General features: G+C 45.7%; 1 protein-coding gene across 2 annotated transcripts in view; it reads left to right on the top strand.

The window, feature by feature from the left end:
* TMEM201 (transmembrane protein 201) overlaps nt 1–24,671 on the top strand; it is a 44,288-nt gene extending 19,617 nt beyond the window's left edge. For both annotated transcript variants that reach the window (XM_083752617.1, XM_083752618.1), the window contains exons 6-11: nt 343–546; nt 13,785–14,008; nt 17,584–17,655; nt 18,946–19,224; nt 20,984–21,115; nt 21,637–24,671. In XM_083752617.1, the coding sequence (XP_083608743.1) occupies nt 343–546; nt 13,785–14,008; nt 17,584–17,655; nt 18,946–19,224; nt 20,984–21,115; nt 21,637–21,734 (1,009 nt within the window). In that variant the 3' untranslated portion in view covers nt 21,735–24,671. The remainder of the gene's footprint in view (nt 1–342; nt 547–13,784; nt 14,009–17,583; nt 17,656–18,945; nt 19,225–20,983; nt 21,116–21,636) is intronic.
* Nucleotides 24,672–27,253: the final 2,582 nt, after the last annotated feature.

Raw genomic sequence — 27,253 nt, 5'->3', positions numbered from 1 at the left:
CTTCAAGTGGTCAAAAGCCAGGTGCAAAATGTGCTTGGCTCTTGGCTAATTTTGAACACTGCATGCAGCTGGAAAGGCTTGTTGAAACAGAAATGTTACCGTTTCTGGAAAGTACAGATAATAGGGTGCCTGCTGTATCTCAACAGAGATGTTGTTCCACAGATTGGGGCAGCCACCCAGAAGGCCCTGCTCTGAGTTGCTCTGATCTCTTCCCCCTGAATGATCAGGGGGAATAAGTTGCTAAATGATCTCTTCCCCCTTCTTTCCATCATTTGTTATTACTGCACGGTGTAGCCAACAGAGGCTGGTTTTTAACTCTCCCCCCCCCCCCCCATGTTTCAGGCTTCGCCGGATCGACGCCTTCGCCTCTGTCCTGTGGCTCCTGGTGATGGGCTTCCACTTGGTGGAGCGCTACCTGCAGGCAGACACCCCCAGCTGGCTCGACACAGCCAAGTTCGGCACCACCTCGCTGTGCTGCCTGGTGGGCTTTGCGGCTGCTGTGGCCACCCGGAAACCAACGGGCCAGCGGAGACCCCGGCCCCGAAGGTCAGAGCCAGAACAGTGACTGTCGGGGGTGGGACAGATACCCTGAAAAATCCAAGCCTTCAAATTCACTGCCGCTGGCGCTTCTCTTTTCTCTCCCTTCCTCTCTCTTCCTCCCTGCCCCCTTTTAATTTTGTTTTAGGTTGCTTCCCTCCCCCACACACTTTCTTCCCTCCTTTCTTATTATACCTTTAAGAAACTGTGAAGCATCTTCCTTCTCCCAGCTGGCTGTAGCACAATTGCAGACCTCTCCCAGTTGCTCCAGTACTCCTTCATCCTCCTCCATCTAAATCCCAGATGCTTCCAAAACAAATCACACTCCATGAATTGCTCCTCTCTGTGTGAATTATCATATAACACATCGTCCATCTTGGTTTTGGTTTTGGTTTGGCGGTGAAAAGGCTCTCTTTTTCCCCCTTTTTTGGTGGTGTGTGTAACCACCAGTTATTCACAGTGAGAATCCCCGTGTGTTATCTCAACTTGCTGTCAATGCTGCAGACTAAACCAGTTTGAAATGGGTTTCGCTGTTGCATCTTCCCTCAATACTCCCAAGAATTTTGTGTGCACATTCATTTTCTTTTTATTTTTTTTGTGAGAATCAGTAGTTGGTGACCTTTTAGAACCAAACCATATTTCCCAAGATTCCTTGTTTGGTTGGGAGCTGTGATGGTTCCAACTTGATTGAAACTGGTTTAAATGTATAGTGTAGGTGTGCTTTAAGGGGTTAGGTCTGCTTACATTATGTGTGTGTGTTTGTGTGTTTTGGAGTTTCTAATTTTTATACTGACGTACATTTTTTTTATAACAATACTACATAAATAGTGGAGTAGACTTGAAGTGGCTCTAAGCTGGACTCCCCCTAACTTCCTTATTCTCAGTTTATCCTCTGTTAACAGCATGTTGCTGCTTGTGTCTTTTTAATTTTGGAAATAATGGGGCATGTTTGACTTAATTAGCAACAGCAAAAAACACCCTCTCTTGATTTCAGTTCAAGTTGTGTTGTGCTAACCTTTGTTTAATGTATGGCCACTTCAGCCTCTCCCCCCCCCCCAGTCTTCTCCCCCCCCCCCAAAAAAAAATCCCCGCCCTTAAGCCTTAGTTCCAGCCATCCTGGGATCCAAAGTGGATCAGGATGCTTGTCGTTCCGTCAAAGATAGTGACATCAGCCACACTATGATGCTGATTTTTAAAAGGGGAAAGGGCGCAGTGATGATGGCAGCTTCCTGTACGCTGGGCCAGCCGAAATGAGCCAAGAACCCTTCCTTTCTCCTTCTCAGTCCCGTCTATAATGATGTCTGCCAAGAATTCAGTGCTCAAACAATAGGGTGCCTGGCCGAGTCTCTTCCATTCACTTGAAGTCCTATCAGTCTCAGCTCTCCCCCTGCGTCTCTTTATTGAACATATCTTTGCCTTATTTGCTGGTATGGAGTTGTACGTCATTCTTTTTAAAATATATATATTTTTATTTCATAACATTTATACACTGCTTGATTGTAAAAAAATTAAAAGGCTCAAAACAGTTTACAAAAAGGTAAGAGAGTTAAAACTATTTAAACTGCTCCTATGAAATAATCAGTGATAAGCCAAAAAAAGATTAAACATCTGTCAGCAATCTACATGTCTAGGTGGGCTTCTCTAAACAGAAACGTGTTTAACAAGTGCTGAACGGGTATTATGTGGCACCTGGAGCAGTGCCAGTTCTGCACTGGCATTTTAAAACATAACCTTGCTTTTAAAAAACTATACAGCACACATCACACACAAACTCCCAGGGGCAGAGTCCCTGTGGCACCCACCCAATCCTAGGGCTTGATCAGCCCTCTGCTGTTTGCCTTTAGCAAGGCTACATCATTGAGCACTCCTGTGACCCTCTGAATTGTCTCTTGGCAGCTATTCCTGCTAAAGTAGTGATGTTCCTAATCCTGTAAGACAACAAAGAAGGATCACTGTTTATTATCATTGTTATTTGATTTCTTCACTGTAAGGTCCAAGGTGGGGTTAAAACATTTTTTTTAAAAAAGAAGAAGATTGAAATTGGTTGAAATAATTTACAGTTGGAAAGATAGTGTGGACCTTAAATATATATTTGTTGCAGCAACTAACAGAACAGAAGTTTTAAATTCTTACAGCAGACTATTTCAGCTTCCTCCTTCCCATCAGTTGCTCTGATAAGTGATGCTATTCCCAAAGGTGGTGGCTACAGAGCATAGAATGGGATAGAATGCTCAGAAGGCCTTCATTTGCTATTAGAATGTAAGGTTTCTGGATTGTTCTGTCACTATAATAGATGCGTAGTTTCAGTGACTAGCTGCATCCCACCAGGACAAACTTGTCTAAGTGCCATTTGGTGCTTTAATTGCTATATTTCTTCTAAATAGTGTCTGATGTCAGAGGGCAGGGTGAAGAGGTGCATCGTCGGCCTATACTGAAAGCTAGGAAGGTGCCCGTTGCAACTCTGTATGAAGTTGCTGCAGTGCTTGTTGCAAAAACCTTCCAGGGTTCCTATTTTTAATTGTGGACTGGCTGTTGCCTTTGCCCACGCCCTTGATAGACTGATGACCTTTAATGTTGTATTCGTGATTGTTTATTACCAGATTGGTTCACAGCTTGAGTGGGAAGGATCTGCACACCTTTTATAGTCTTTCTATTTATAATATTTTAGCTTTCTCCCTTGAAGGAACACTCACACAGCTTTCCCCTTTTTATCTGCCACAGAACTAGCTATGTTGTTTACCTGCCACAGAACACGCTTAAGGCAGAGATTTCCAGACTTGTTCCAAATCTGAAATTTGTCTTCTGAGCAATCTCGTATGTCTGTGGCTGGCTGCGGGGGATTATAGAAAATATTCTGCGATATACGCACACCATTCATTGAGGCAGGAGGCGGTTAGGGCTTCTTCACGCCAGCTGTGCTGTGATTGCATGAGACATAATACCATTCTTCATGGCTTCGTGTTGCAAGGGAAGAAGGGGTAATAGGTTGGAGTGGCCATCCTAGAGGGAAGCTTGTCTTCCGCTATTGAAAAACAATAATCAAAATACATCAGAACACTTTTAGAACCATGCACTAAAATCTAGTTTGCCCTGACAGCAGCGTAGAGGTTAGCATCCTCTGCACTTAGCTTTGAAAGGCCTGTTTGAACAGGAAGGTCTTAGCCTGACAGCAGAAGGATAACAAAGGAACCAGGCTAACCTCTCTTGGGAGGGAATTCCGCATTGTGGAAGCAGCCACAGAATAGGCTCCCCCCCCCCCCTTCTGATGCTGATGGGTCTGAGAGAAGGCACTCACCTGAGTATCTTAGCACTGGGCAGGTTTGTATAGGGAAATAGATATTTCAGGTAGCCTGAATAGCTCAAGCTATTATCCCTAGCATGATGAATTTTATTCTTTATTGCTGTTCACTAAACCTTTGCATGTTCCTCTTTTTTCATGTCTGTGGTTGGGGTGGGGGCTGCTATTATACTTTACTCTAAACACGTTATCCTCTATCTCTACCCTCTTTCTCTCCCTTCTTTCCAAAAGTGTGTGTGTGTGGCTCAATGGACTGATGGCGCTTCCCTTTGCTTTTTGCGTTTTAAAAACTGCTTTAACTTTGATTGTTGTTGGGGGTTTTTTTAATAGCCTGCTTTTGCAAACACGAAACATTTTTTTATTTCTTTTGCCATTGCATGAAGGCTGGCGATTGAATTTAGCCTCATTAGCCAACGTGATTATTTATTCTCTAATATTATTATATTAAAAGCGTATTTAACAGAGGCAAATAGCTTCCTTCCTTTTAAAAGCTCTTTTTTAAAGTCACAAAAATAGAAGGTAGGTTAAAGGGGAATGGGGGGGCATGTCATATAAAGAGTTTTTCCTTCTGTACGTACTACTTACGGTAAGGAAAAGTGTAGCCATTATTGCCTTGTTCCCCCTGAAAAAAATAATGTTTGATAAAACCTTCCTTTGAAGGAACAGTGTCTAGTTCTGAAGGGTGTATATATGTGAATGTCAATCTGTCTTCTGTGAAATTTGCTAGGTTCTATGATGGACGCGGGTGGCGCTGTGGGTTAAACCACAGAGCCTAGGACATGCCGATCAGAAGGTTGGCTGTTCGAATCCCCGCGACGGGGTGAGCTCCCGTTGCTCAGTCCCTGCTCCTGCCAACCTAGCAATTCGAAAGCACGTCAAAGTGCAAGTAGATAAATAGGTACCGCTCCGGCGGGAAGGTAAACGGCATTTCCGTGCACTGCTCTGGCTCGCCAGAAGCGGCTTAGTCATGCTGGCCACATGACCAGGAAGCTGTACGCCGGCTGCCTCGGCCAGTAAAGCAAGATGAGCACCGCAACCCCAGTCGTCCGCGACTGGACCTAACGGTCTGGGGTCCCTTTACCTTTATGATGCAATGGGGACCCCGGTGTGTGCATTTTTATTTCAGTAATTGCAAAGGAAGCTGCCTTATACAGAGTCAGACCCTGGATCCATCTTGCTTGGTTTTGTCTACACTGACTGGCAGCAGCTCTCCAGGGTCTCAGGCAGAGAACCTTCCCAGCCCTGTCTGAGAATGCCAGGGATTGAACATGGGACCTTCTGCATGCAAAGCAGATTCTCTACCATTGAGCTATGGCAAATCATGGTTCTGGGCTGCCAGGACATTGCAAAGTGTCTATTCAGAGTCCTGCTAAACCATCATCAAGCTCCCTGGCCTATTGACTGGCACAGTGCCCAAACTGATCCTACAAAGAGCACCCTGCAATCCATCACTAAGATGAGAAGACCTAAGGCTGAAAAGGGCATGCAAGCCACATGCTTTTTGTGGTCTTAATGTGTGCTTGCTGCTAACATGTGTTGCAGCCTTCTGAGTAACCTCAGCAGGGGAGTTCTAGTATGGTCTCAGCTTCAATGGAAACGTGAAATGTGAGTTATGGGCTGGCTCAGGCCTTCTAGTGTGTTTCATACCCTTGGAAAGCAGCCCTGTTTAATGTAGCTGTGACATCTGCATTGCGGGGGGTTGGACTAGATGACCCTTGGGGATTCCTCCCAACTCTACAATTCTGTCACTTTGCCTGAAGAGAGGAGGGGATCCTTGAATGGGTTGCCTCTCCCACTTGCTCCACTGAGCCGGTCCTTATGCAAATTAGGTGTCATTGCCTCACATAGGACAGCAACATCACTCCAGCTCCTTCCTGCCTAGCTCTCCATTGCAGGTTGAGTGACAGAAGGCACCTGTCACCCTTATATTTTGATGATATATTTACAGGAGCATATGCATTCAGAAAAATGGCTCTGCCTGGTTTGGAGGACTGATAGACCTATCACTAGGAACGCTATCAAAGCTATACCAAATGACACCTTGTGGTGGATATGTGTGAATGCATCACAGTCTCTTTTGAAATTCCTTTCCGGTAGGTTTTGATATGGACCTGGGACTGTGGCATGGAGTGAGGGAGCTATTTATCTCTCGCCCAGCCTTACCCCACACCAAAGAAAGACATTCTGCAGTAGCAAAGACATGAATGTGCCTTTGTTACCAGGGCAAGCAGCAGCTGGGGAGGGGGCAGCAGACAGATTCATCAGGAGAACAGCACAAGGAGGAAGAATTAATACTCTCCTCCTCCTGTGCCACATGATTCTGGATTGGAGCCCCTCACTGCTGTGATCAGATTCTCTTTTTAAAAATGAGAATGCATCCATGAACCTCTGCTGCAATGTAGTGTTTGACCCTAAAAGAGGTTATGGGAAAGCTGTAGATCTACCAGGTGTTGTTAGACTTCAACTCCCATCGCTTTCAACCATTGGCCGTGCTTGCTGGGACTAATGGGTAATGGGAGTTGGAGTCCAACAACATCAAGGGGGCCACAGGTTCCCCATCCCTAAAACATCTGTGTGTGTGTGCACATTAAAAGTTGCTCTTTAATACATTGTGGATGAACAACTGAAAAGCAGGCTTCTTTGAGTTATACATCGCACCGGAAGGTTCTGATTTCCTGGTGGCTGCTGGGAAAGGCATGGCAACCTGCTGCATGGTGGCCCTGACCGAGAAGGTGGCAGCTTTCAAACAATCCATATCTCGGCTTACTAAGTCAAGATAAGTCAAAGCTCTTTGACCAGGCTCTCTTGCTCTTCACTCCTCTCCTTTGCTGCAAAACCACAGTTTCCTGGTTTTCTTTTTCCTTTCGAACCAGGAAACTGTGGTTACCCTCTTCAACAAAAGCCAAGGATATTTTAAGCCATGACCAAGTTGTTTTTCACAGCTTGGTTTGCTTCAAAGGTACATAGTTATCTCGGCCAGATAACTATGGGCAAAGGTCAGGTGTGGGGTTTTCCCCTTAGGCCCTCCAGATGTAGCTGGACTCCCAACTCCCCATCAGCTGGACCAGCAAGTATGGTCAGTGGCCTGGAAAAATGTGGAGTTGTAGTTCCTTACTACATCTGTAGTCACAACAATATCTGGAGGACCAAAGGTTCTGCACACCTGACTGATCAAATCGTGGCTTGCACAAAAGGAAGAGTGAGGAGGCTTGCACATAAGAAAATGTAAAATGGACACTCTCCGTGTTACACCAGTGACTTAATGAAGACTCCGGGTGGGTGGTATTGGAGTGTTCCTGCGTCATCTCTCATCCAGAGACATTTTTTGCATGATTTGGAATGGGGAGATAAACTCACAATACTTCCATTCATCCAAAGTTTCCACACCTCAGTCAGGTGCTGGGGGGTGGTCTTTCTCTTCTTCCTTCCCTTTTCTCAAATTGGTCCGGATTCCCTTTGGGCGAAAAAGGTGCAATTCTGCTGCTCCACACTGATTCGTGCCTCAAGGTGCATGCGTCCCCTTCGGTGTGAGTTTAGCTCTCCTTTTCTCCCCTTCCTCTGCAAACCCAGAAGATTTGTAAGCACATAGCATATACCTCAGCACTGTACACTGTCCCATGATCAACTTGATATGTCTTTATTTATTATTATTATTATTATTATTATTATTATTATTATTATTATTACTAAGCTTTTTAAAAAAATCTCATATTTTATGTAGCATAACTGTGCCTCATTGTTTAGTAACACACTTATCATTGTTGTAAACACTACTTGAACTGCCAAGTTTTGAAAAATAAAGGGCTCCTTAGCCGTACACCTTTTCAAAAAGCGCTTTTGACTCCACATCCTTCTTTTTTTGTTTGTACTTACTTTCACTGCTCCCACTCCTTGGCAGTTTTGCGTCGCTGAGTTCAAGCATGCTTTAAAGGGGTTCTTTTTCTTGGCTGCCAGTACTGCAGGTGGGGCAATTTGTTCTAATCGCCAACAGAGAAATTGTAGTACAAAATCAATAAATCTTGAAACCCGGCCCCAAATGCACCATGAGGACTAGTAACAGAGAGCAAGCCAAACAATAGGAAGCCAGCGTAATCTGCGTCAAGGTAAATTATGCTGGTCTATTTTATGCCTGTTCCAAACTCTGTTCAGGAGTGGAGCTACTGGCAGCCGAGCTGGCCCAAGCCTGGCAAAAGGGTGGGGGGAAGCTCTTAAGGCAAAGTTTGACTTCTTCCACTTTTTTTCTGGTGTAACTTCTGTGTTGCTAGGTCACATGACTGAGCTGAAGGGAGTTTGGAATGGGTACAACTTCCACAAAACCAGCTGTCCTAGGACAGAGGACTTAAGGCCAGTGAAGTCAAAGATTTGCCTCTTTCCATCTCTGCTCATTCCATCTGATCTCGGGTTTGAATGTCTCCCCAACTTGTTCCAAAGTGAAAGCTCTTGGGATTTGAAAGGAATCTTTTTTTGACAAAGAAGCCTGAGGGATCCCTCAACCCCCTTAGAGGCTGCCCAAGACCACCTCCTTTTTGTATATTCATAGAACCGTAGAATTGTGAAGTTTTAAGGGACCCTGAGGATTATCTTGTCCAACCCCCTGCAATGCAGGAATATGCAGTTGTCCCATACGGGGATCAAAACTACAACCTTGGCATTATCAGCACCACGCTCTAACCAACTGAGCTATCCAGCTCCATCCTTCAGACAAGAATTAGCATCTGCATTACTGATGATTTGGCTTATTTTTCCCCTGTTTTAGTGGCATACTTCAATTTGCTCCTTAAAACTTAACGTTTTGTTAAAAGTCTTTTCTTGGTACTAGATATTCCACCCTTTAAAAGAACAAACTGTTGTATCCAGAAACAACCTCCCAGGCCCAAAAGCTCAAGATTCCCCTGAGAGATCCATTTACCTAGCAATGAATCTGAGAGCTGCTTCAACCAAATGTCTGTAGCTCTGTCGCTGAGCCCACGGCCTTCTGTGGGTCGCTGCAACATGTGCTTTGGCTAGTCCTTGCCTCTTATTCCACCCACCTTGCCCTTCTTGTGGTATTCTGCCTTCTCAAGCACCCCTCCCAAGCTTAGCTGCTGTTACTGATTCCTGGCTGGTGTAAGAGCTGACGTTTGCATCTTTAAAAATGTTTGTATACTGTCTTCTCTGCCCTTCAAAGCATCCTGCACACAGCATGTTAAACAAGGAGGACTGTGGCTCTGCTGCAATCCTTCGCCTACCTGGTGCCTTCTGGATGCTTTGGACTACAACTCCCATCAGCCACCTGTGGCTGATGGGAGCTGTAGTACCCAAACATCTGGAGGGCCCCTGGATTGCAGAGGCTGTTCTGCAGTGCCTCATGGATGAGACACAGAAAGAGGAGCTCTCATTGCAAAACCTAGGTCTGGCAAAGGGTGAGTGTTTTTGTGTCCAAGAGAAGGGCCATGATCCTTCCAACCGAATCATAGAATTGAAGAGTTGGGAGGGACCCCAAGGGTCATCTAGTCCAACCCGCTGCAGTGCTGGCATCCCAACTAAAGCATCCTCCCACAGCCCAATGTCCATGGCTGGCATTAACAAACACTTCACTTTCTCCTTCTTTGAATATATATATATATATATATGGGACTCACAGAATCTGAGAATCTTGGGGTGTTTTTTGCAGTTCTTTCAAGGCCAGAGAGAGAGAAAATCTTCTGCACACTTAATTTACTTTTTCCCAGCCTCCATGATCCAAATTCTCTCCTGTGAAATTCCACAACCATGGTTCCCCATGCCTCAAGATTTATAAGGTCTCTTCTGCATTCTTTCTGAAAGGGGGGGGGGGGAATCCACCTCTATTATTGCCATAAAAGTGTCTGGGCTGCTTTCTGTGTTCTAAAGCTTTGAATGGCGCCCCCCCGCCCTCCCTTCCAGGATCATCTTAGCCAATGGCTGCGAGGCATGCAGATGAGCCCTGATAACTGGCCTATCCATGATGCCGGAATTGGAATGCAAAGCAGGTCATAAGAGTCTTGCAAGTTGGCGAGTTGGGAGGGGGAGAAGGAGAGCATTTTGCAGCATTTAAAAGTGCATTTGTTCAAAATATATGAGGCAGCTCTCCTCTCTCTTTTTAAAGTCCTGATAAGATCGAGCAACCATCCACACTGGAGCTGATGTCAAGTAAGCACAAATAGAGGCAACCCAGTTCTCTTTAGGTTTTCTGGTAAGCATTGAATTCAGCGTGACTTACTTCAAAGTAAATGGGCATTTGCTTGTAGCTTTCAACAGTATGTTAACTTTACTGTCACCATCTATTTGCAGAGGTGCACCCATCTATAAGTCACGTATGTGAAGTCAAATGCTTTTCATGCATGAAAAGACCCCTTGGATTTTGTTTCGGGGGGGGGGGGGGAATCAATAAAATTACTTTAAGTCCTCTTTGGCACACATCCTTTTGATATGTAGCAGCAGGTAATGGCTTTAGTTCTGAAGCCATTCTGATGAAATTCCCCAACTGCTTTTCAATCCCCATGATTCAGCCCTATAAATGGTAGTTCATCTGCCGCACCTCTCCATTTTATCTTCCCAACAACTGTGCAAGGTAGGAAGGATGCAATGAGCCTAAGATCACCCAGTGAGCTTCATGGCGGAGTGGAGTTTTTTCTGGTTTTTGGCTTCTAACATTTGCAACGTTTCTGACCAAGAATCTTCTCCTGCAAAATTCCTAGAGTAGTTCTTTATGTCCTAAAACTTTTGCTCGATGTCTCTGTTCAGCTCTGGGATTTTTGACTAGGTTTTAACACATTTTTAGCTGCTGCTGACACAACTGAGACAACATCAGTGCCTAGGCTCCCTTTTTCCCCTCTTCATGCCTAGGTCGCTTTTCCTTTTGTGCCATGTCTTTTGTGAGCCTGAGGGACACAAGGGCTGTCTCGTCGTGGGTATTTGGGAGCCTTTTTCAGCTGAAGAGCACAACAAAAATGCCTTGTCGTCATAGCCATTTTGCCTTGTAACCACGAAGCTTTAATTAATGGGAAGGTGGAATCTTATGATGAGCGGCCACAACCCACCAAGATTTTAGGAGGAACTGTGGCATGAGAAATGCACACACTGCAGAACATGGGTGTAGTTCTCTTCTGGGATTTGGATAGATGGATGGATGATTGAGATCCCCAAAGACAAGGTAGGTGATGGAGGGCTTTCAGTTACCTGTATCAACCCTTTGCAAATGATGTAGCTTGTTTTTATACTGCATGCACATGTATAAGAACATAAGAAACTGCTTTATACTAAGTCAGAGCATCAGTCCATTGCTAGCTCAGTAACGTCTTCATGGACCGCTATCTACTCTCCAGGGTTTTAGGCAGAAGTTTGTGCAGAAGACTGAACCTAGTACCTTGTGAAGGCAAAGCAAGTTTTCTACCCCTGAGCTGTGGACCTTCCCTGAAGGTGTAGGGACACAGGAAATCACCTTATTTTGATTCCATCTAGCTCAGTATTGTCCTCACAGACTGGAAGTAGCTCTCCAGGGTTTCAGCCAGAGCATCTCTCCCAGGCAACGTTTGCCAGAAATTGAACCCGGAGCCCATTGCGTGTGCTGCACTTGCAGAGCCCTATATAGATGACAGGGTACTTTGAGAACATAAGAGGAGCCTGGTTGCTGGATCAGGCCAGTGGCCCAAATGGGAAGCCTGAAAGCAGGCCCTGAGTGCAACAGGGTCTCTTCCCCACTTGTGATTCCCAGCAACTGATATCCAGGGGCACACTGACATTGGAGGCAGGGCAGTAGCCATTGTTTGTACTTTTTATACTTTTGTTTTATACCTCTGTAGAATTGGGGGGTCACGTTTTTAGATTCGTTGGCACAGGCTCAGTTCCCAAAATATTAATAGGCAAATAATCTCGCCTGCAACAATGCCTCCTCAGCGTGGTTTTGCTGAATTTCAACCCTGCTTTGGCAACTTTTCCCTTTCCACCCCAGCTAGAACTTTGTCTCAGGTGCTGTTGGCCTCTTGAAATCAATAGGGATCATTTTCTCTTCCAACCCTGTTGTGGAGCAACCATTATACCCCACTCCCCAGGATTGCAAGTAGCTGCTCTCCCAGTTATTTAACCACTTTTTTCAGGGCAAGAGGAGGAGGAATTGTCCTATCGTTCACTGTGGGGATGTATGTGTGTAGGGGCAAAAACTTTAAAAGCTTTGGGACTAGAAGCTTGTGTGTGTGTGTGCGCGCGCGCGCGCGTGTGCATGGAAGTTAGGGCCTCTATAATAAATCTGTATTAGGAAAAACATGCAACATGTTCCTCTCTTTTAAAAGAATGCAAGGTAGAGATTTTTGAGTCATCTCAGACTAGAATCAGGCAGCTTTCCTGTTGATATTTTCAGCAGCGTGGAGAGTGTTGACATTTAGACCTCTCTCCCAATCTCTAGTTGTTGCCAAACCATTCAGCGCAGCTGGGGCAGGTCTTAACAGGGGCATTGATCTTAGGAGTAGGGCATGCACGGTGCAACACAGGTAAATATCCCAATAGGTTTTACCCTCTAAGTGTGTTGAGTTGGTTTCTTCAAATGAAATTTCCAGATCCCAGTATTGGGAACATTGTCTTCTACACCTTTACAAACCATTTTCATAAGTGTGTGACAGCACAGCGGGATAGCTGCCGGTAAGAAAATGAGACTCTAATCTCAGGGTCATGGGTTTTAGCCACGTTGGGTGAAAGATTTCTACATTGCAGGGGGTTGGACTAGATGACTCTCGTGGTCCCTTCTAACTCTCATGATTCTTTGTGGTCTGGTGTTGCTAAATGCTTGAGTTGTGAATCAGGAAATCTCTTGTTAGAATTAACAAGGTGGTCTTGGGCAAGCCGTTAATCATCTCAGCTTCTCATCAGACCTACCACCCAGCATTGTCATAACAATGCTGTCATAACTCTGACGAGCTTTTGAAACCCTTTACGATTAAAAGACTTAATGATGGTGGTGAAAACCATCTAAAGGACATCAGCCCCAGCCTCACAGGCTCTCCATCCTTGGATTAAAGGGTCCTAGGAGCTGAAAGCACCACCCAAAAAAGAGGCTCCCTGTTGTGTCTCTGCATGAGTGGCTGATCTGACTTCTGTTACTCTGTAGAACTACAGTAACGAGGGTTGTATCCTGAAGCTTCCATTGTCGTTGATGGAATTGTAGGCTATGCTCCACCCATACTGTGTTCAAACCATACATTGAAAGCATTTACCACTTTAAACAGTCCTGGCTTCTCCCAAAGAATTCTGGGAGCTACCGTTAGTTGTGTGTGCTGAGAGTTGGTAAGTGAGACCCCTTATTCCCCCACCACAGAGTGGCTTCACACTCAATCCCAGGGAGCTCTGGGAACTGTAACTCTGGGCGGGGAGTTGCAGTATATCCTAACACCTCTCAACACCCTTAACAAACTACAGCTCCCAGGATTCTTTTGGGGGAAGCCACGGCTGTTTAAAGTGGTGCCATGCAGCTTTAAATAGTATGCTGTGAGTGTGTCCCTACTCAAGAGTAGACCCAATGAAGTCAATAGGCATAGCTGACTTCAGTTCATCAGTTTCATTGAACCTGCGCCGAGGATACCTTTGTTGGATGATGACCCTAGTTCTTCAGAATACAGTCATACCTTGGGATGAATAAGCTTCAGCTTAAATATTTTCAGGTTGCACTTTACTTCCGGGTTTCGCCGCTTGCGCATGTGCAGACGCTCAAAATGACGCCATGCACGGAAGCGGCAAAATGCGACCCGTGCAGACGCGTCTTACGTTTGCTTCAGGATGTGAACGGGGCTCCAGAACGGATCCCGTTCGCATCCAGAGGTACCACTGTACTGTATCTGGGGGCTGATAATACACTGAAATGGCAGTAATTTCAACTGTGTGCTAAACTGCTCTGTGAACATGGTTTTGCAGTGGGCTGAGCCTACCAAGTGAATTGCCCTTTCGGGTCTCTCGTCCACAGGTACCTCTCTGGCGATGGTTTCTCTCCGTTTCCGTACGGCGTTGATCTTGGCTTTCCATCACCTCCTTCTTCTCCCTCCATCTTCATCCCTACTCCTCCCAGCATGCTTCCACTGACCAGCCAGACACTGTTCCGCTCACCGCGCCGGACTTCCTCTTCCTCTCTCCCTGGGAGGCTGAACCGGGCCCTCTCCCTGGGCACCATCCCTTCTCTGGCCCGAACCGGTAAGATCATAGAAGAGGCGAGGCAATAGCCACAAGCCAAAGCATTTCTTTATTTGATTTCGCACTTGCACCCCACTTTCCCAGTGATGGAAATCTAGCCCAAAGCTGCCCTCGCAGATCATTAACAACAGCTGCAAAAATGAGTAAAACGTTGCAAAAAATATATATATTTAAAAGCAGATCCAAGACAGATACAAACCAGGAAAGATATTCCACCTTAAATACCTTGCTGGAAGAAGAGGAAGGTTTTTCTTAGGCACCAAGAGATGGCATTTGCCTAATATTCAAGGGGAGGGGATTCCAGATGGCAGCAGCCTCCACACTAAAAGTCTGCTTCCTACTTTGTGCAGAATGGGACTCCTCATAAGGTGGTATCTTCAGGACGCCCTCGCCTGCAGAGTTTTGTCATCGGCTAGGCATATACAGTGGTGCCTCAGGTTACATACGCTTCAGGTTACAAATTCTGCTAACCCAGAAATAGTGCTTCAGGTTAAGAACTTTGCTTCAGGATGAGAACAGAAATCGTGCTCTGGTGGCGTGGCGGCAGCAGGAGGCCCCATTAGCTAAAGTGGTGCTTCAGGTTAAGAACAGTTTCAGGTTAAGAACGGACCTCCGGAATGAATTAAGTACTTAACCCGAGGTACCACTGTAAAGGAGTGAGAGGATCTTTCGGGTATCCTGGTCCTGAGCTGTATAAGGGGTTTGTGCACCAGCACCTTGAACTTGCCCTGCTAGCTAACTGGCTCTGTAAGGCCAGTTAGGCCACTGATTACGGAGGCCTTGTTGCCACAGGACTGATCCAGCTGCAGATGTATGTCAGAAGACACCTGCTCGGTGCAAGACAGTACAGATGCACAACCATAAAGGGATGGGCACCTTCAACATGCTCTTTAGCTGCGGTTCCTGCATTGCAAGGGACTGGACCAGATGATCCACATGGTCCCTTCCAAATTTACCATTCTGTAATCCTGTGACATTTTCCTGGCAGCTTGGGACAAGCTTCAGGGCTGCAAGTCGGACAAGGAAAACAGAAGGATCCTTTGAGCAAAAGGGATTTAGGAGAAAGATGGTAGGAGGGAGCTGGGGGTGGACCGAGGGAGAAATGCAAGAGGGATATGGAATGAGAGGTGCTCCCAACGCTTTTTGGAAAACGGTGGCTTGATGGGATTCCTTTTCGTGGCTGCTCTGTTTAACTTTCTTCCTCCTGGCTTGATGCAACATCTTCTCTCTCTCTCTCTCTCTCTCTGTGTGTGTGTGTGTGTGTGTGTGTATATATATATATATATATGCTTTCGTAGATTTTCACGGGTACAGGAATGCAGGTTTTGGTGTCCTCGGGTGTCTTCCCGTGTAAAAGTTGGGGTGTCTAGGCGACGTTTCGACGAGGTCTCACTCGTCATCTTCAGGCTGGTGCTTTCGGCTTCTTGTTACTGGAACAGAGCGGGATCTCAATGTTTGAGTTCCTATAAATACTGTAGAGGGGGTGTGGTGTCTAGCCTCCAATGTTCTGGGCAGAGAGGAAGTTCCCAGGCTAGTGTGCCTTTTCTTCTTTTGTTCCTTAATTACTTGAGAGATACCTTGAGTGATTTCTTGAGTGATATCCTGAGTACCACTTAGGTGGGTCATTAGGTGTGGATTAGTTGCTAAAGTCTTTGTGTCTTGACCTCTTGAACTTTGTGAAGAGTTTTCCTGAGAAGATGGCTGTATTGCACTTAGTTGTGCTTTGGCTTGGCTTCGTGTATAGGGGCGAGCTGTGGTTTTGTGGCTTGTGTCAGCCAGATCTGTGTAGGGATTGCAGGGGGGTGCAGCATCCGGAGGTGCCACCATGGATTGGCTACTGGATGGTGTCAGTAATTCATCTGTGGAGAGGGTCTGGGTTTGGGTCTGGTGTGGTTGATTGGTGTTGGCGTTCTGTGTGCCTCTGGATCTGGTGTCAGTTTCACCAGATCCAGAGGCACACAGAACGCCAACACCAATCAACCACACCAGACCCAAACCCAGACCCTCTCCACAGATGAATTACTGACACCATCCAGTAGCCAATCCATGGTGGCACCTCCGGATGCTGCACCCCCCTGCAATCCCTACACAGATCTGGCTGACACAAGCCACAAAACCACAGCTCGCCCCTATACACGAAGCCAAGCCAAAGCACAACTAAGTGCAATACAGCCATCTTCTCAGGAAAACTCTTCACAAAGTTCAAGAGGTCAAGACACAAAGACTTTAGCAACTAATCCACACCTAATGACCCACCTAAGTGGTACTCAGGATATCCCTCAAGAAATCACTCAAGGTATCTCTCAAGTAATTAAGGAACAAAAGAAGAAAAGCCACACTAGCCTGGGAACTTCCTCTCTGCCCAGAACATTGGAGGCTAGACACCACACCCCCTCTACAGTATTTATAGGAACTCAAACATTGAGATCCCGCTCTGTTCCAGTAACAAGAAGCCGAAAGCACCAGCCTGAAGATGACGAGTGAGACCTCGTCGAAACGTCGCCTAGACACCCCAACTTTTACACGGGAAGACACCCGAGGACACCAAAACCTGCATATATATATATATGTGTGTGTGTGTGTGTGTGTGTGTGTGTGTGTGTGTGTGTATATATATATATATATATATATATATATATATATATATATGAGAATGAATGAACGAACTGGGGAGACAAAGTGTCAGTTGCCTTCCGAACCTGATAACCTGATTTAGGGATTTCTGGCTATGCGGGAGATGGGATCCTAAACTTAGATGGGCTTTTGAGCCAGCCCTATCAGGACTCTTAGTTTCTTATAGTGAGAAGGGGCATAGGCATAGCTGTCAACGTTTCCCTTTTCCTCGCAAGAAAAGGGAAAAGTTGACAGCTATGGGCATAGGCCAGAGGGAAGGGCATCTGCTTTGCATGCAAAAAGCTGCAGGTTCAATCCCTGGCATCTGCACTTGGACCTGGAGAGAACCTTCCCTGAAATCCCAGAGAGCTGCTGCCCGTCCGTGTAGACAATATTGAGCAAGGTGGGCCATGGAAATGACTTAAATTATAAAGCAGCTTCCTTATTATTTTAGCAGAGGGTATAATTCTCACGACAGCCTTGGGCCTCCAGACCCTCAGAAATGCATTATTTGACACTTATCATTCATTTAGCATTCTCCTGTGTCGTTGGTGATTGCTGTAAAGGTAAAGGGACCCCTGACCATTAGGTCCAGTCGTGGCCGACTCAGGGGTTGCGGTGCTCATCTCGCTTTATTGGCCAAGGGAGCCAGCGTACAGCTTCCGGGTCATATGGCAGCATGACTAAGCCGCTTCTGGCGAACCAGAGCAGTGCATGGAAACGCCGTTTACCTTCCCACTGGAGTGGTACCTATTTATCTACTTGCACTTTGATGTGCTTTCGAACTGCTAGGTTGGCAGGAGCAGGGACTGAGCAATGGGAGCTCACCCCGTCGCGGGGATTCGAACCACCGACCTTCAGATCGGCAAGTCCTAGGCTCTGTGGTTTAACCCACAGCGCCACCCACGTCCCTGGTGATTGCTGTAGCTGCATGCAATTTCATTTTATTTTTATTTTTTTAGATTCTGGCTACCTCTTCAGCGGAAGCCGGCCACCATCCCAGACCTCTCACTCCAAAGAGTCTCCTACATCAGGTGAGAAGAGCCCAGGCATTGTTCTGGGGTGCTTGAACTTGCCAGGAGGTTCCAGAAAGAGCAGAGATACCATTCTCTTTTTTGAACAAATCACACACACAAAAGAGAGGGAAACACCTTTCTGGTCCTAAATTGCACCAGTGTTTCCAAATTAGGCAGGTCACAGTAGCTTGTTCACACGGGTGACCTGTCTGTCACCCTTCTGAACCCTGTCTGGTTCTCTCCCCCACCTTGGATACAAAGTAATCCATGCAGGAGTCACCCAAGGAACAGATCTGCACTGGTTCTAAACTGGTTTTGCAATCGCATCTTCAGATAACACACACAGAACAACATTCTGAGCAACGTGGCTGAAGGGTGCCAAGACTTCTATTACTAGCAGCACCATATCCACCCCATCCCAGGAAACCCTGGGAACCGCATTCCCACTTGCAGGGTTAGCACCCTTAACAAACTACAGTTCCCAAGATTCTTTGGGGGAAGTCATGTGCTTTCAAGGTGCAATGTAGATGTGGCCAGAATTACACTTTAATGCGCTTTAAATCAGCTTATCATGTATTTATTATCATTTATGATTAAATTTATTACCCACGTTTCACTAGCAAATCCTAGCACAGGTTGCAACAATTTTAAAATTCAGAATTAAAAACCCTTTAAAAAAATTATAGCAGCAGGGTCCCAGGGTGGGTTACAACAAAAGTTCCTTTTCGATCTGTCCTTGATGTCTGTTGCTGATTCTAATTTATTATATATTACATTACCCTTGATACTGTTTTGTTGTAAGCCACACAGGGAATACTTATTAAAGGGCATCTATCTAGATTTACTACTACTGATAATAATATCATAAATAACGGCTGCATACACACCATTACATTCAAAGCACACAGCTTCACCTAATGAAACCTGGGAACTGTGGTTTACTGCTTGCAGAGCTACAATTCCCAGCGCCGTTTAACAAACTGCAGTTCCCATGGTTTCTTTCTTTTCAGGTGAAGGGAACCTGCTTCAGGTGTCCTTCCACAGTGGTTTATTGCTGCTTGCTTTTAACTTCTTTGCTCTCGAATTTGCTTTTAATTGCTTCATGCATGGTTTTTATCTTTTTAATGTAAACCACTTCAATATATATTTTTATGACTTCACTATATATAAACATATTTTTTAAAAAACCGGTTTGGCGCATACGCAGCCAAAATCCCCACTTCCTGATTTCTACATATACTGAAACGCTGTCCCTCCCTCCCTCCCTCCCTCTCTCTCTCTGTTTCCTACTCCCATTTCCCCTCTCAGAATATTTTTCCTTCCTCTCGGGAAGCTGCGTCTCTTCCCCTGTGCCTTCGCCGGCACCATCCGTGGCCGGCTCCGTGGCTTCCAGCTCTGGCTCCCTGCGTTACCGACGGCCCCTCATCAGCCCTGCCCGGCTCAACCTGAAGGGCCAGCGGCTGATGCTGTTCTCGGCCCACAGCGAGGCCCAGCAGCAGGAGGACCTGGCCCACTCAGAGAGCAACGTTTTCCCCACGGAGCTGCCCGCCTTCCCGAAAAGGAACCTAAGCGAGCGGGGACTGCATGGTACGTACCCGTCCGGGAGGTGGGACTTGAATCGTCTGTGCCACGGTTATGGTTTATCATAGTTAAGGCTCCGGTGGCTGTGCCTGGAAACCTAAGCAGTCTAATAATAATAATAATAATAATGATGATAATAATAATAATAATACAGTGGTACCTCGGGTTAAGTACTTAATTCGTTCCGGAGGTCTGTTCTTAACCTGAAACTGTTCTTAACCTGAAGCACCACTTTAGCTAATTGGGCCTCTTGCTGCTGCTGCGCCGCCGGAGCACGATTTCTGTTCTCATCCTGAAGCAAAGTTCTTAACCTGAAGCACTGGGTTAGCAGAGTCTGTAACCTGAAGCGTATGTAACCTGAGGTACCACTGTAAATTTATTTATATCCCGCCCTCCCCAGCCGAAGCTGGGCTCAGAGCGGCTAACAACAGTAAAAATAACACAGTTTACATAAAATCATAATCATTTAATTGAAATACATTCTAAAATCAATTGATTCCAAAATCAGTTCAGGGTCAAATTAATGGGAACCATTGGGCTAGAGTTCAACAGTGGCTGCCGTGAGGGGCTGGCAATGCTGGATCAGGCCAAAGGCCCGCTTAGTTCAGCATCCTGTCCACACAGTGGCCAATCAGGTGCGGGCAGGGCCTGAGCACAACAGTACCCTGGTGCCTTGTGGAAATCTGGCCTAGAGTAAAACTCCCTGGAGCTATTGGCAAAGTGCCGCTGGTTCCAGCCAACTCTGTTCGTTTTTCAGCAGAGCAAGAGCCTGCTGGATCAGGCCAGGGGGGTCCCATCTGAGTCCAGCATCCTGTGCTCACAGCGGCCACCCAGATCCCACAAGCAGGCCCTGAGCACAAGAGGTTTCCAGCCACTGGCATTCAGAAATGCTAATGCCATGGGCAGCTTTAAAAGAGGATTAGAAAAATGCCTGGAGGAAAAGGCTATCAATAGCTGCTAGCCAGGGTGGCTGTGCTCTGCCCAAGGGCGTACGAAGGGGGGTGCAGGGGTGCAGTCTGCCCTGGGTGTCACCCTGATGTGAGGTGACAAAATGGCGGGCGGCACTCGTCACCGCGGGGCCTGCAGCGCACATGAGCCACATATTCCAGTGCCCGGATGCTCTGTGCTGTCTGCCCACTGCCTCCCCCACCAGCTGTAGGGTGGCTGAGGCCCCACTGCACGCTTGTCCCTATGGGTGCCATGGCATGCCCCGTGCCGTCCCTATTGGCATTGCGTGCCCCGCCCTTATGGGTGGTTGGCCCACCCCTGGGCACATCGCCCCAGGTACCCAAGAGCCTTCTTCCGCCGCTGGCTCTGCCTCCACAATGCTGCTGATCTGATGTGATCCAGCATGGCACTCTTATGTAGAAAAAGAGGTCCTAAACAGCCTTGGCCCTGCATACCTGAAGGAGCATCTCCACCCACATCGTTTAGCCCGGACACTGAGGTCCAGCTCGGAGGGCCTTCTGGCGGTTCCCTCATTGCAAGAAGTGAAGTTACAGAGAAACCAGGCAGAGGGCCTTCTCGGTAGTGGTGCCCACCCTGTGGAACGCCCTCCCATCAGACGTCAAGGAAATAAACAACTATCTTTAAGAAGACATCTGAAGGCAGCCCTGTTTAGGGAAGTTTTTAATGTTTGATGTTTTATTGTTTTTTAAATATTTTTATTGTGTATTTAATATTCTGTAAGGAGCTGTCCAGTGTGGCTGGGGCAACAAGATGGGATGCATATAAATAATACTATTAATTTTCCTCCTTTTTTAAGATATGAGAGCCATAACGGAAGCCGGGAGCATCTGCAGTGACGGCACCGTCAAGAAAGGGGAGAACTCATCGCACTCGTCGAGCTGCGTGGTGGACACCACGACGAAAGGGGAGGAATTAACAGGATGGAGGGGTGAGTGTTGCGCAGGGTTTGGGTTGTGGGTTTTTTTGCTTAAAACATGGTTTGCCATGGCAAGAAACTGTCTAACAAATATAATTAATAGTAATTAAAATATGAAAGCAATTGAAAAACATTACCTAGATAATAGATAAAAACAAAAACAGACATGCAAAAAAACCAGCATAAAAAAGAAACAAATATTTTATTTAAAAAAAAATAAACTACATTAAAACATCCCTTCCCCCCCTCAAAAAAAAAAAATATGAAAAGCCATCTTTAAAAGTCAAAGACCTGGTTAGAAAGGAACCTTTTTGCCTGGCACCTGATTAATGTAAGAATGGCGCCAGGCGAGCCTCCCTGGGGAAAACATTCCACAAGCAGGGTGTCACCACCGAAAAGTCCCTGCTCTTGTTGCCACACTCCTGGGGGGTGGGGCACCTGGAAGACAGGCCTGTCACAGATAATAATGAGCAGACTGGTTGGTTCACACTGCTAATCTTCCTTCTCTGGTCTCCTTTCTTTTTTCCAATCAGGCCGTTTTGGCAACTCGGCGCTCCGAGGTCTCCTTGCCGTGAGCCTGACCATCAATGCCATCTTCACGTCAGCCTACCTCTACCAAAACCTGCGCTGAGCCACGTTGCTGGGGACTGATGGCCAAACCACCACCGCCACTTCCTCTTTGTCCTCTCTCAAAGTGTCACCACACTCCTTCCAAAGAGAGAGAAGGGGGGGGGTGGCAATTCTAGGACGAGGAGGACCCAACCACTGTGCAGCTCTTCCGTCGTCACATCTGCTTCTTGGCCAGCCGCAAACTGCTGACCGCAAGAGAACACACATACCCCCAATCCATCGCCACTGACCTCGCCTATAAGCAGAACACTTTCTCTTTTTAGGGAACTTTTGTGACCCATGCTGGGCGATGGTGGGGCTGTTTCAGCCAGTGTTGGGCTTCTGCAGTTACTTTGCACCTTTTTTTGAACCAATTTATCGGGATGAGCTCAAAGATGCTGGCCAAGGGACTTTCTTCCTCCCCTTGTTTAATGATGAAACGTTAGCGTTGCTGACATCTTGTTTGCAAAAGGACCGGGAAACATGCCGTTTTGGTCTCCTGTAGTTCCACGCCGTTTCGTTGCTTCGTTGGCCTCGTTATCCCTAACAAGACTTTCTCTCAGTTTTCCCTTCTCTCTAATGAAAGAAGGAGAGGGAGGACCAGCACATTAACTCAGTTGCTCTGTGGCGTTCTTTTTCACCCTGGTTCCTTAACCACTTGCCACTCGGCTGCAGTTCGTTTATTGGTGCTGCCATCGTATCTGTTTGTACTTGTTTGCAATGTTTTGCGGATTGGTGGATTGTGGGGGTTTTGTTTTTTTAAAGTCAGTATCCAGTATCGTAACTCCATTTTTGCCTCACGTGCAGGCAACACTTCTACTGTAACAAGACGTTCTGATGTCACTGATATACACTCCGGCTCTCGGCCAGGGTGTTCGCTGGGTGTTTCTAAGTTGGATTTTTGAGAAATTTGCTCTCAACGTGGTGTACTAGAAATGCCAGAATTGGGGGACAAGAGGGTGTAGAAACAGGCCACTGTTTGCAGCTTCAGAGGTCTGTCTCCCGCTGCATATGTGATGTGTGGATATCTTCATTCAAAACTTCTATATATAGCCAAAAGCTGAAGTAGGTCAGGTTAAGGAATTCTGCCTTGTGCTGCAAAACTCAAAAATGAAATTGGTGCTTGCTATATCAGTTGGACTGTGTTTGGATTGCACACATACAATCCAACCCGTTAGGTGGAATGGGTTACGTGAATGTACCTCTGAGCAACAAATAAGTAAATCCCTGCACTTAAAAAGCTAGCAAGTTGGGGAAGTTTGAACTGACACTCTAGTTATCTGTGTGCAGGGATTTTATTTTATATATATATCAATCAGGTATTATGTTGCCACCTGCTGTCTGGTGGTAGAGTCTAGACACATGTCAACCACCTCCTGCTCGTCATCTGTTTTAGAGAACCAGATCACAGGTGCTAGGTCCAAAAACTTACCCCTCTCCTATAAGTAATTCCAAAACGTCTCGCTTCACAGGCTTCCAGTCCTACATTCTACATGCTGTATTTTTTGGTGGGCATCCAAGCATCGCCAGTTAACATGGGCAGAAACTCAAATTTTAATTCCTCCCAAGAAATTGCTCCTCTTTCCTCGGGGTATTCCCAAAAGTTAAATGCTGCTGCCGCCACCCAGGAAAATGTACCCATTGCCAAATAGCTCAGCTTTTTTTGTTGCACTTACAGAAAATATTTCAGACTTGAGGTGTGTAATTCCATGCCGCGACGTGACTGCTCACCAGCAGTGAAATTAAGCCTGTGATTTTACACCTTACCTGGTGGAGAGGTTTGTTTGTAAGCAGGCTGTATTTCTTTGTAGTATTCTATTCCAGCAACATCTGAAGGGAAGGCCACAGGTTACCCACCACACTGTAAATATCTTTCCATCTTTCAAACTACCTTTGGCTCCCAGTGGGGCAGTTGGGGAGCGATCACTCTGCTCTCTCTGCCTAAGAAGGGAGGAGGGAGACAGAATCCTTTGCATATGGTGCTAAAACACACTCGGTCGCAATCACTCTGGTGCAAATTCTTCAAATCACAGCGCTCCCAAGTAAAATGGGGTAAAGGTGTCTTGAAAGCACCACGTCTGTGTCTTAATTCCTTTCCGCCTTAATGCAATTGATGTGTTTCTTTGTCTTGCTATTGTCCTTTCCCCTCGCACAAAGTGTGTGAGGAAACCGCTTGATGATGCCAATTTTTATTTATTTATGTATATATATTGCCCTGTCAGTTGGAAGCAAACAACAACAACAACTACCCACCATTTCACTCTCTTCTTGAACTTGAATGCAGCACAGCCACCTGCGTTTAAATAACTATCAATTCTCAACTAAGAACCTGGGTTTAAGTGGCCAACTTCTTTATGGGAGCAAAGAGTGGGGAATAACAATTGTTTGCCCATCAGCCTTCCGTGTCCAAGAAAACATTTAAAAACACACATGTACACTGTTCACAACAGACAGAGCAGGGATTGGCTGCTGACACTCTTTTTCTGATGGGGTCCCAGGCACGTGGTGATAGTTCTGTACATATAGAATGCATCCTTTGAGCAGCTTATCCAGAAGCCTCATGAGGACTAGTTCCCTGACGAATGTAAAAACAACTGCCTTCAGGAGTTAACTCTTACTATCGAAATACACTGTGTTCCTGAGAGGCTTGAATTTTGGGGGTTGGGGGGAGGGATTTGGTGGGTGGGAGTCTTAAGAGGAGAAAAATGGCAGAGTCCTGGTTTTGATTTTCCTCCACTGGGAAAAGTTGTACATTTTGTACTTAATATGGCTGTGGGGTGGGGTTAACTTTGTACAGTTTGGTTAGAAATTTGTGTCTTTAGTTTGGATGCAAGGGGTTTTGTGCTTTTCCCTCTTCTTGCCCCCTACCCCTGCCATTCCTCCAGGGAGTTTATGTTCTGTGTTTGAGAGATTATTTTTCATTATAAAAGTGGAGAATAAAAATGAAATTGAATCTTGAGCATCTTGTCCCATCACTTTCCTAAATGGGGAGGAAAAATTGCAAAAGCAGTGTGGCTTTTACATTCAATTTCAAACCGACTCACCCCTCTGATCATTTTACAGACAGCATAGGTCAAGACAAGGCTTTCTATTCCTTTTGTAACTTAGACAGGTAGGCAAGGGAGGAAATTATATTCTATCCTGGTCAACACGTAATCCTCACAAAACAACCCTGCAAATTAGATTAAACAGAACAGTCCAAATGGGGATTTGAAGCCAGATCTCTCTTGTCCCAGGCTAATGTTTGATGTGGGTTTGGGATATAATTTTATTTATTGTTTATTGAATTTATATCCCACCCTTTATCCCCCAAGGCAAACAGGGCGACAAACATCTATACAATTTAAAAGCGAAAGCATTCTGAAACAGACTGAAGCCTAAAAACAATTACAATTGAAAACTTTGTAAAAGCAGTTTCAGGTTTTGTTTTGTTTTTTTTTTTTAATTGCAAAAGCAGCTGCAATTAAAAAAAATAATTCCATCCAATGATCTCAGGGTTGCCAGGAACAGGATTCTTCCGCCACCAAATGACAGGGCAAACAGGTAAGTTTTCCAATTCCTCCTGAAGGTTAATTAGGATGGAAGACTAACACACCTCATTGTTTACAAGCAATATTAAAAGTATCAATAAAAAACATGTAAAGGCATGTAATTAAAAATATATTTAAAAATAATAAAACTTAAGACTAGAAAGAGGTTAAAACACGTTGCCATCTATGTTTCTGGTTAGGTTTGCCTAAAACAAAAATGTTTTCAGCAGATGCCAAAAAGAATGCAATCAAGGAGCCTGCCTGATGTCCATACTTTGGGGGGGGGGCTTTAAACCTGTGTCCAGGCAGTGCCATTTAAGCCAGCAGCATCTGGGGGACTCCCTTGACAAAATACTTCTTTCTGCATAAACTTCATATAGGCCTGGTTTGCACACAATGCTAAGCTATGGTCAATGTTAAGTTGGTTTATAAACCAACTACAAACCCTGGTTAACAAGTAGCCTTTCACCATAGTTAATATGTCCATAGTTAAGCTACTGGAATGCTGAACTATGGTTTAATTTCAATAATTATTATTATTAATTAATTAATAATTAATAATTTATTTATATCCCGCCCTCCCCAGCCGAAGCCGGGCTCAGAGCAGCTAACAACAATAAAATCACAATCAATCGATTGAAATGCATTCTAAAACCAATTCATTCTAAAATCAATTCAAAATCAAATTAATGGCAACCATTGGGCTAGAGTTCTGTTAGGATTACCGAAGGAGGGGGTCAGACTGTGCCTTGGCCAAAAAAAACCCTAGCTTAATAAACCATGGTTTGATGTTATGTTCAAACTAGCATCTGTGCAAAAAGATTTATCAACATACTGTGTTGAAGAGTATTGCTTTAATAGGTCATGGGACCCTGCCTGCAGCTTGTCACAGATTTGCCACCTTTGTGGATGTTCCGCCTGAACTAAACCAGCTCTGATTTTGGCGCCGAGAATCCTTTGGCCTGGCACGTTAGTCTGATTTTGTATCGGCCAGGGTGACACAAGCAAGCTTTACAGGATCCACCTTCAACTTTTACGCATCCATACAGGTTCTGCTTCTTGGGTTGTGTGGTTGTGTCAGACCTCCTTTCTGTTGATAGATGTCACAGATAACAATTTGTTTATTGTTCCATAAGGTGTGTTGGGGATTCAATTGCCCAAGCTCTTTTGATCATCCTTGCCAGGTAAGCGCATGGTGATGTGTGTTGATGTTTATTGCTGTTCTAACCCCTCCTATTGTGTAATTTTTTTTAAATTTAAAAATGTGGCTCAAAGGGTGAAAATGGAATCTGTCTGGAGCTGGAACACAGAAGCTACCTTAGACCAAATTGTTTATATAGGCCAATATTGTCTTCTCTGACCGGCAGCAGTTCTCCAGAGTCTGAAGCAAGAAAATCTTTACTCTCAACTGTGACCTGCAGGGCCACATATCAAGTGCTTGAACAGAGTATAGAAACAAAATAAGGTACCTTCGGTCAGGGCCATGCTGAGCATGATGCATGTACCCCAACCCTGGGAACCAGAAGCCCCATCCAGGAAGGAGGCTCCCTGTTGCAACTCTGCATGAGTGGCTGCTCTGGCTTTTGTTAAGGCAGATTGGAAACGGGTGGGAGAACCTCTGACCCTCCCATCAGCCTTGGTCATGGATAATGGGGCTTGTAGTCCCAGCAGCATTTGGAGGCGGGGGCACAAGTTCGCTATTCCCGCTGCTGTAATATCTGCTAACAGACAGCACTCTTGGCTTTTCGGAACGCCTCCAGAAACGTACCAAGCAGAAAAGGTGCTTAGGAGAGGCAGACTTGTTGGACAGCCTCCTCCCACTGTTCTACGCGATCTTAATTACCCATTTGAACTAATACCTGTTTTGGTAGTGGCCTAATCCTGCCAGTGCTTGAAAGAGATATTTTGTGTGGTAGGCAAAGCTTGTACGTACTCTGTGCTCCTAACAAATAAAAGCTCTCCATAATCTATGCCAAAAAAAATAAAAGCTGATTTGTCATCCGCATGCAGC

This window comes from Podarcis gaigeae (assembly GCF_964106915.1).
Source record: "Podarcis gaigeae genome assembly, chromosome: 8".
NCBI lineage: Eukaryota > Metazoa > Chordata > Lepidosauria > Squamata > Lacertidae > Podarcis > Podarcis gaigeae.
Note: the sequence above shows the minus strand (reverse complement) of the source record. Positions and strands in the feature narration are given on the sequence as shown.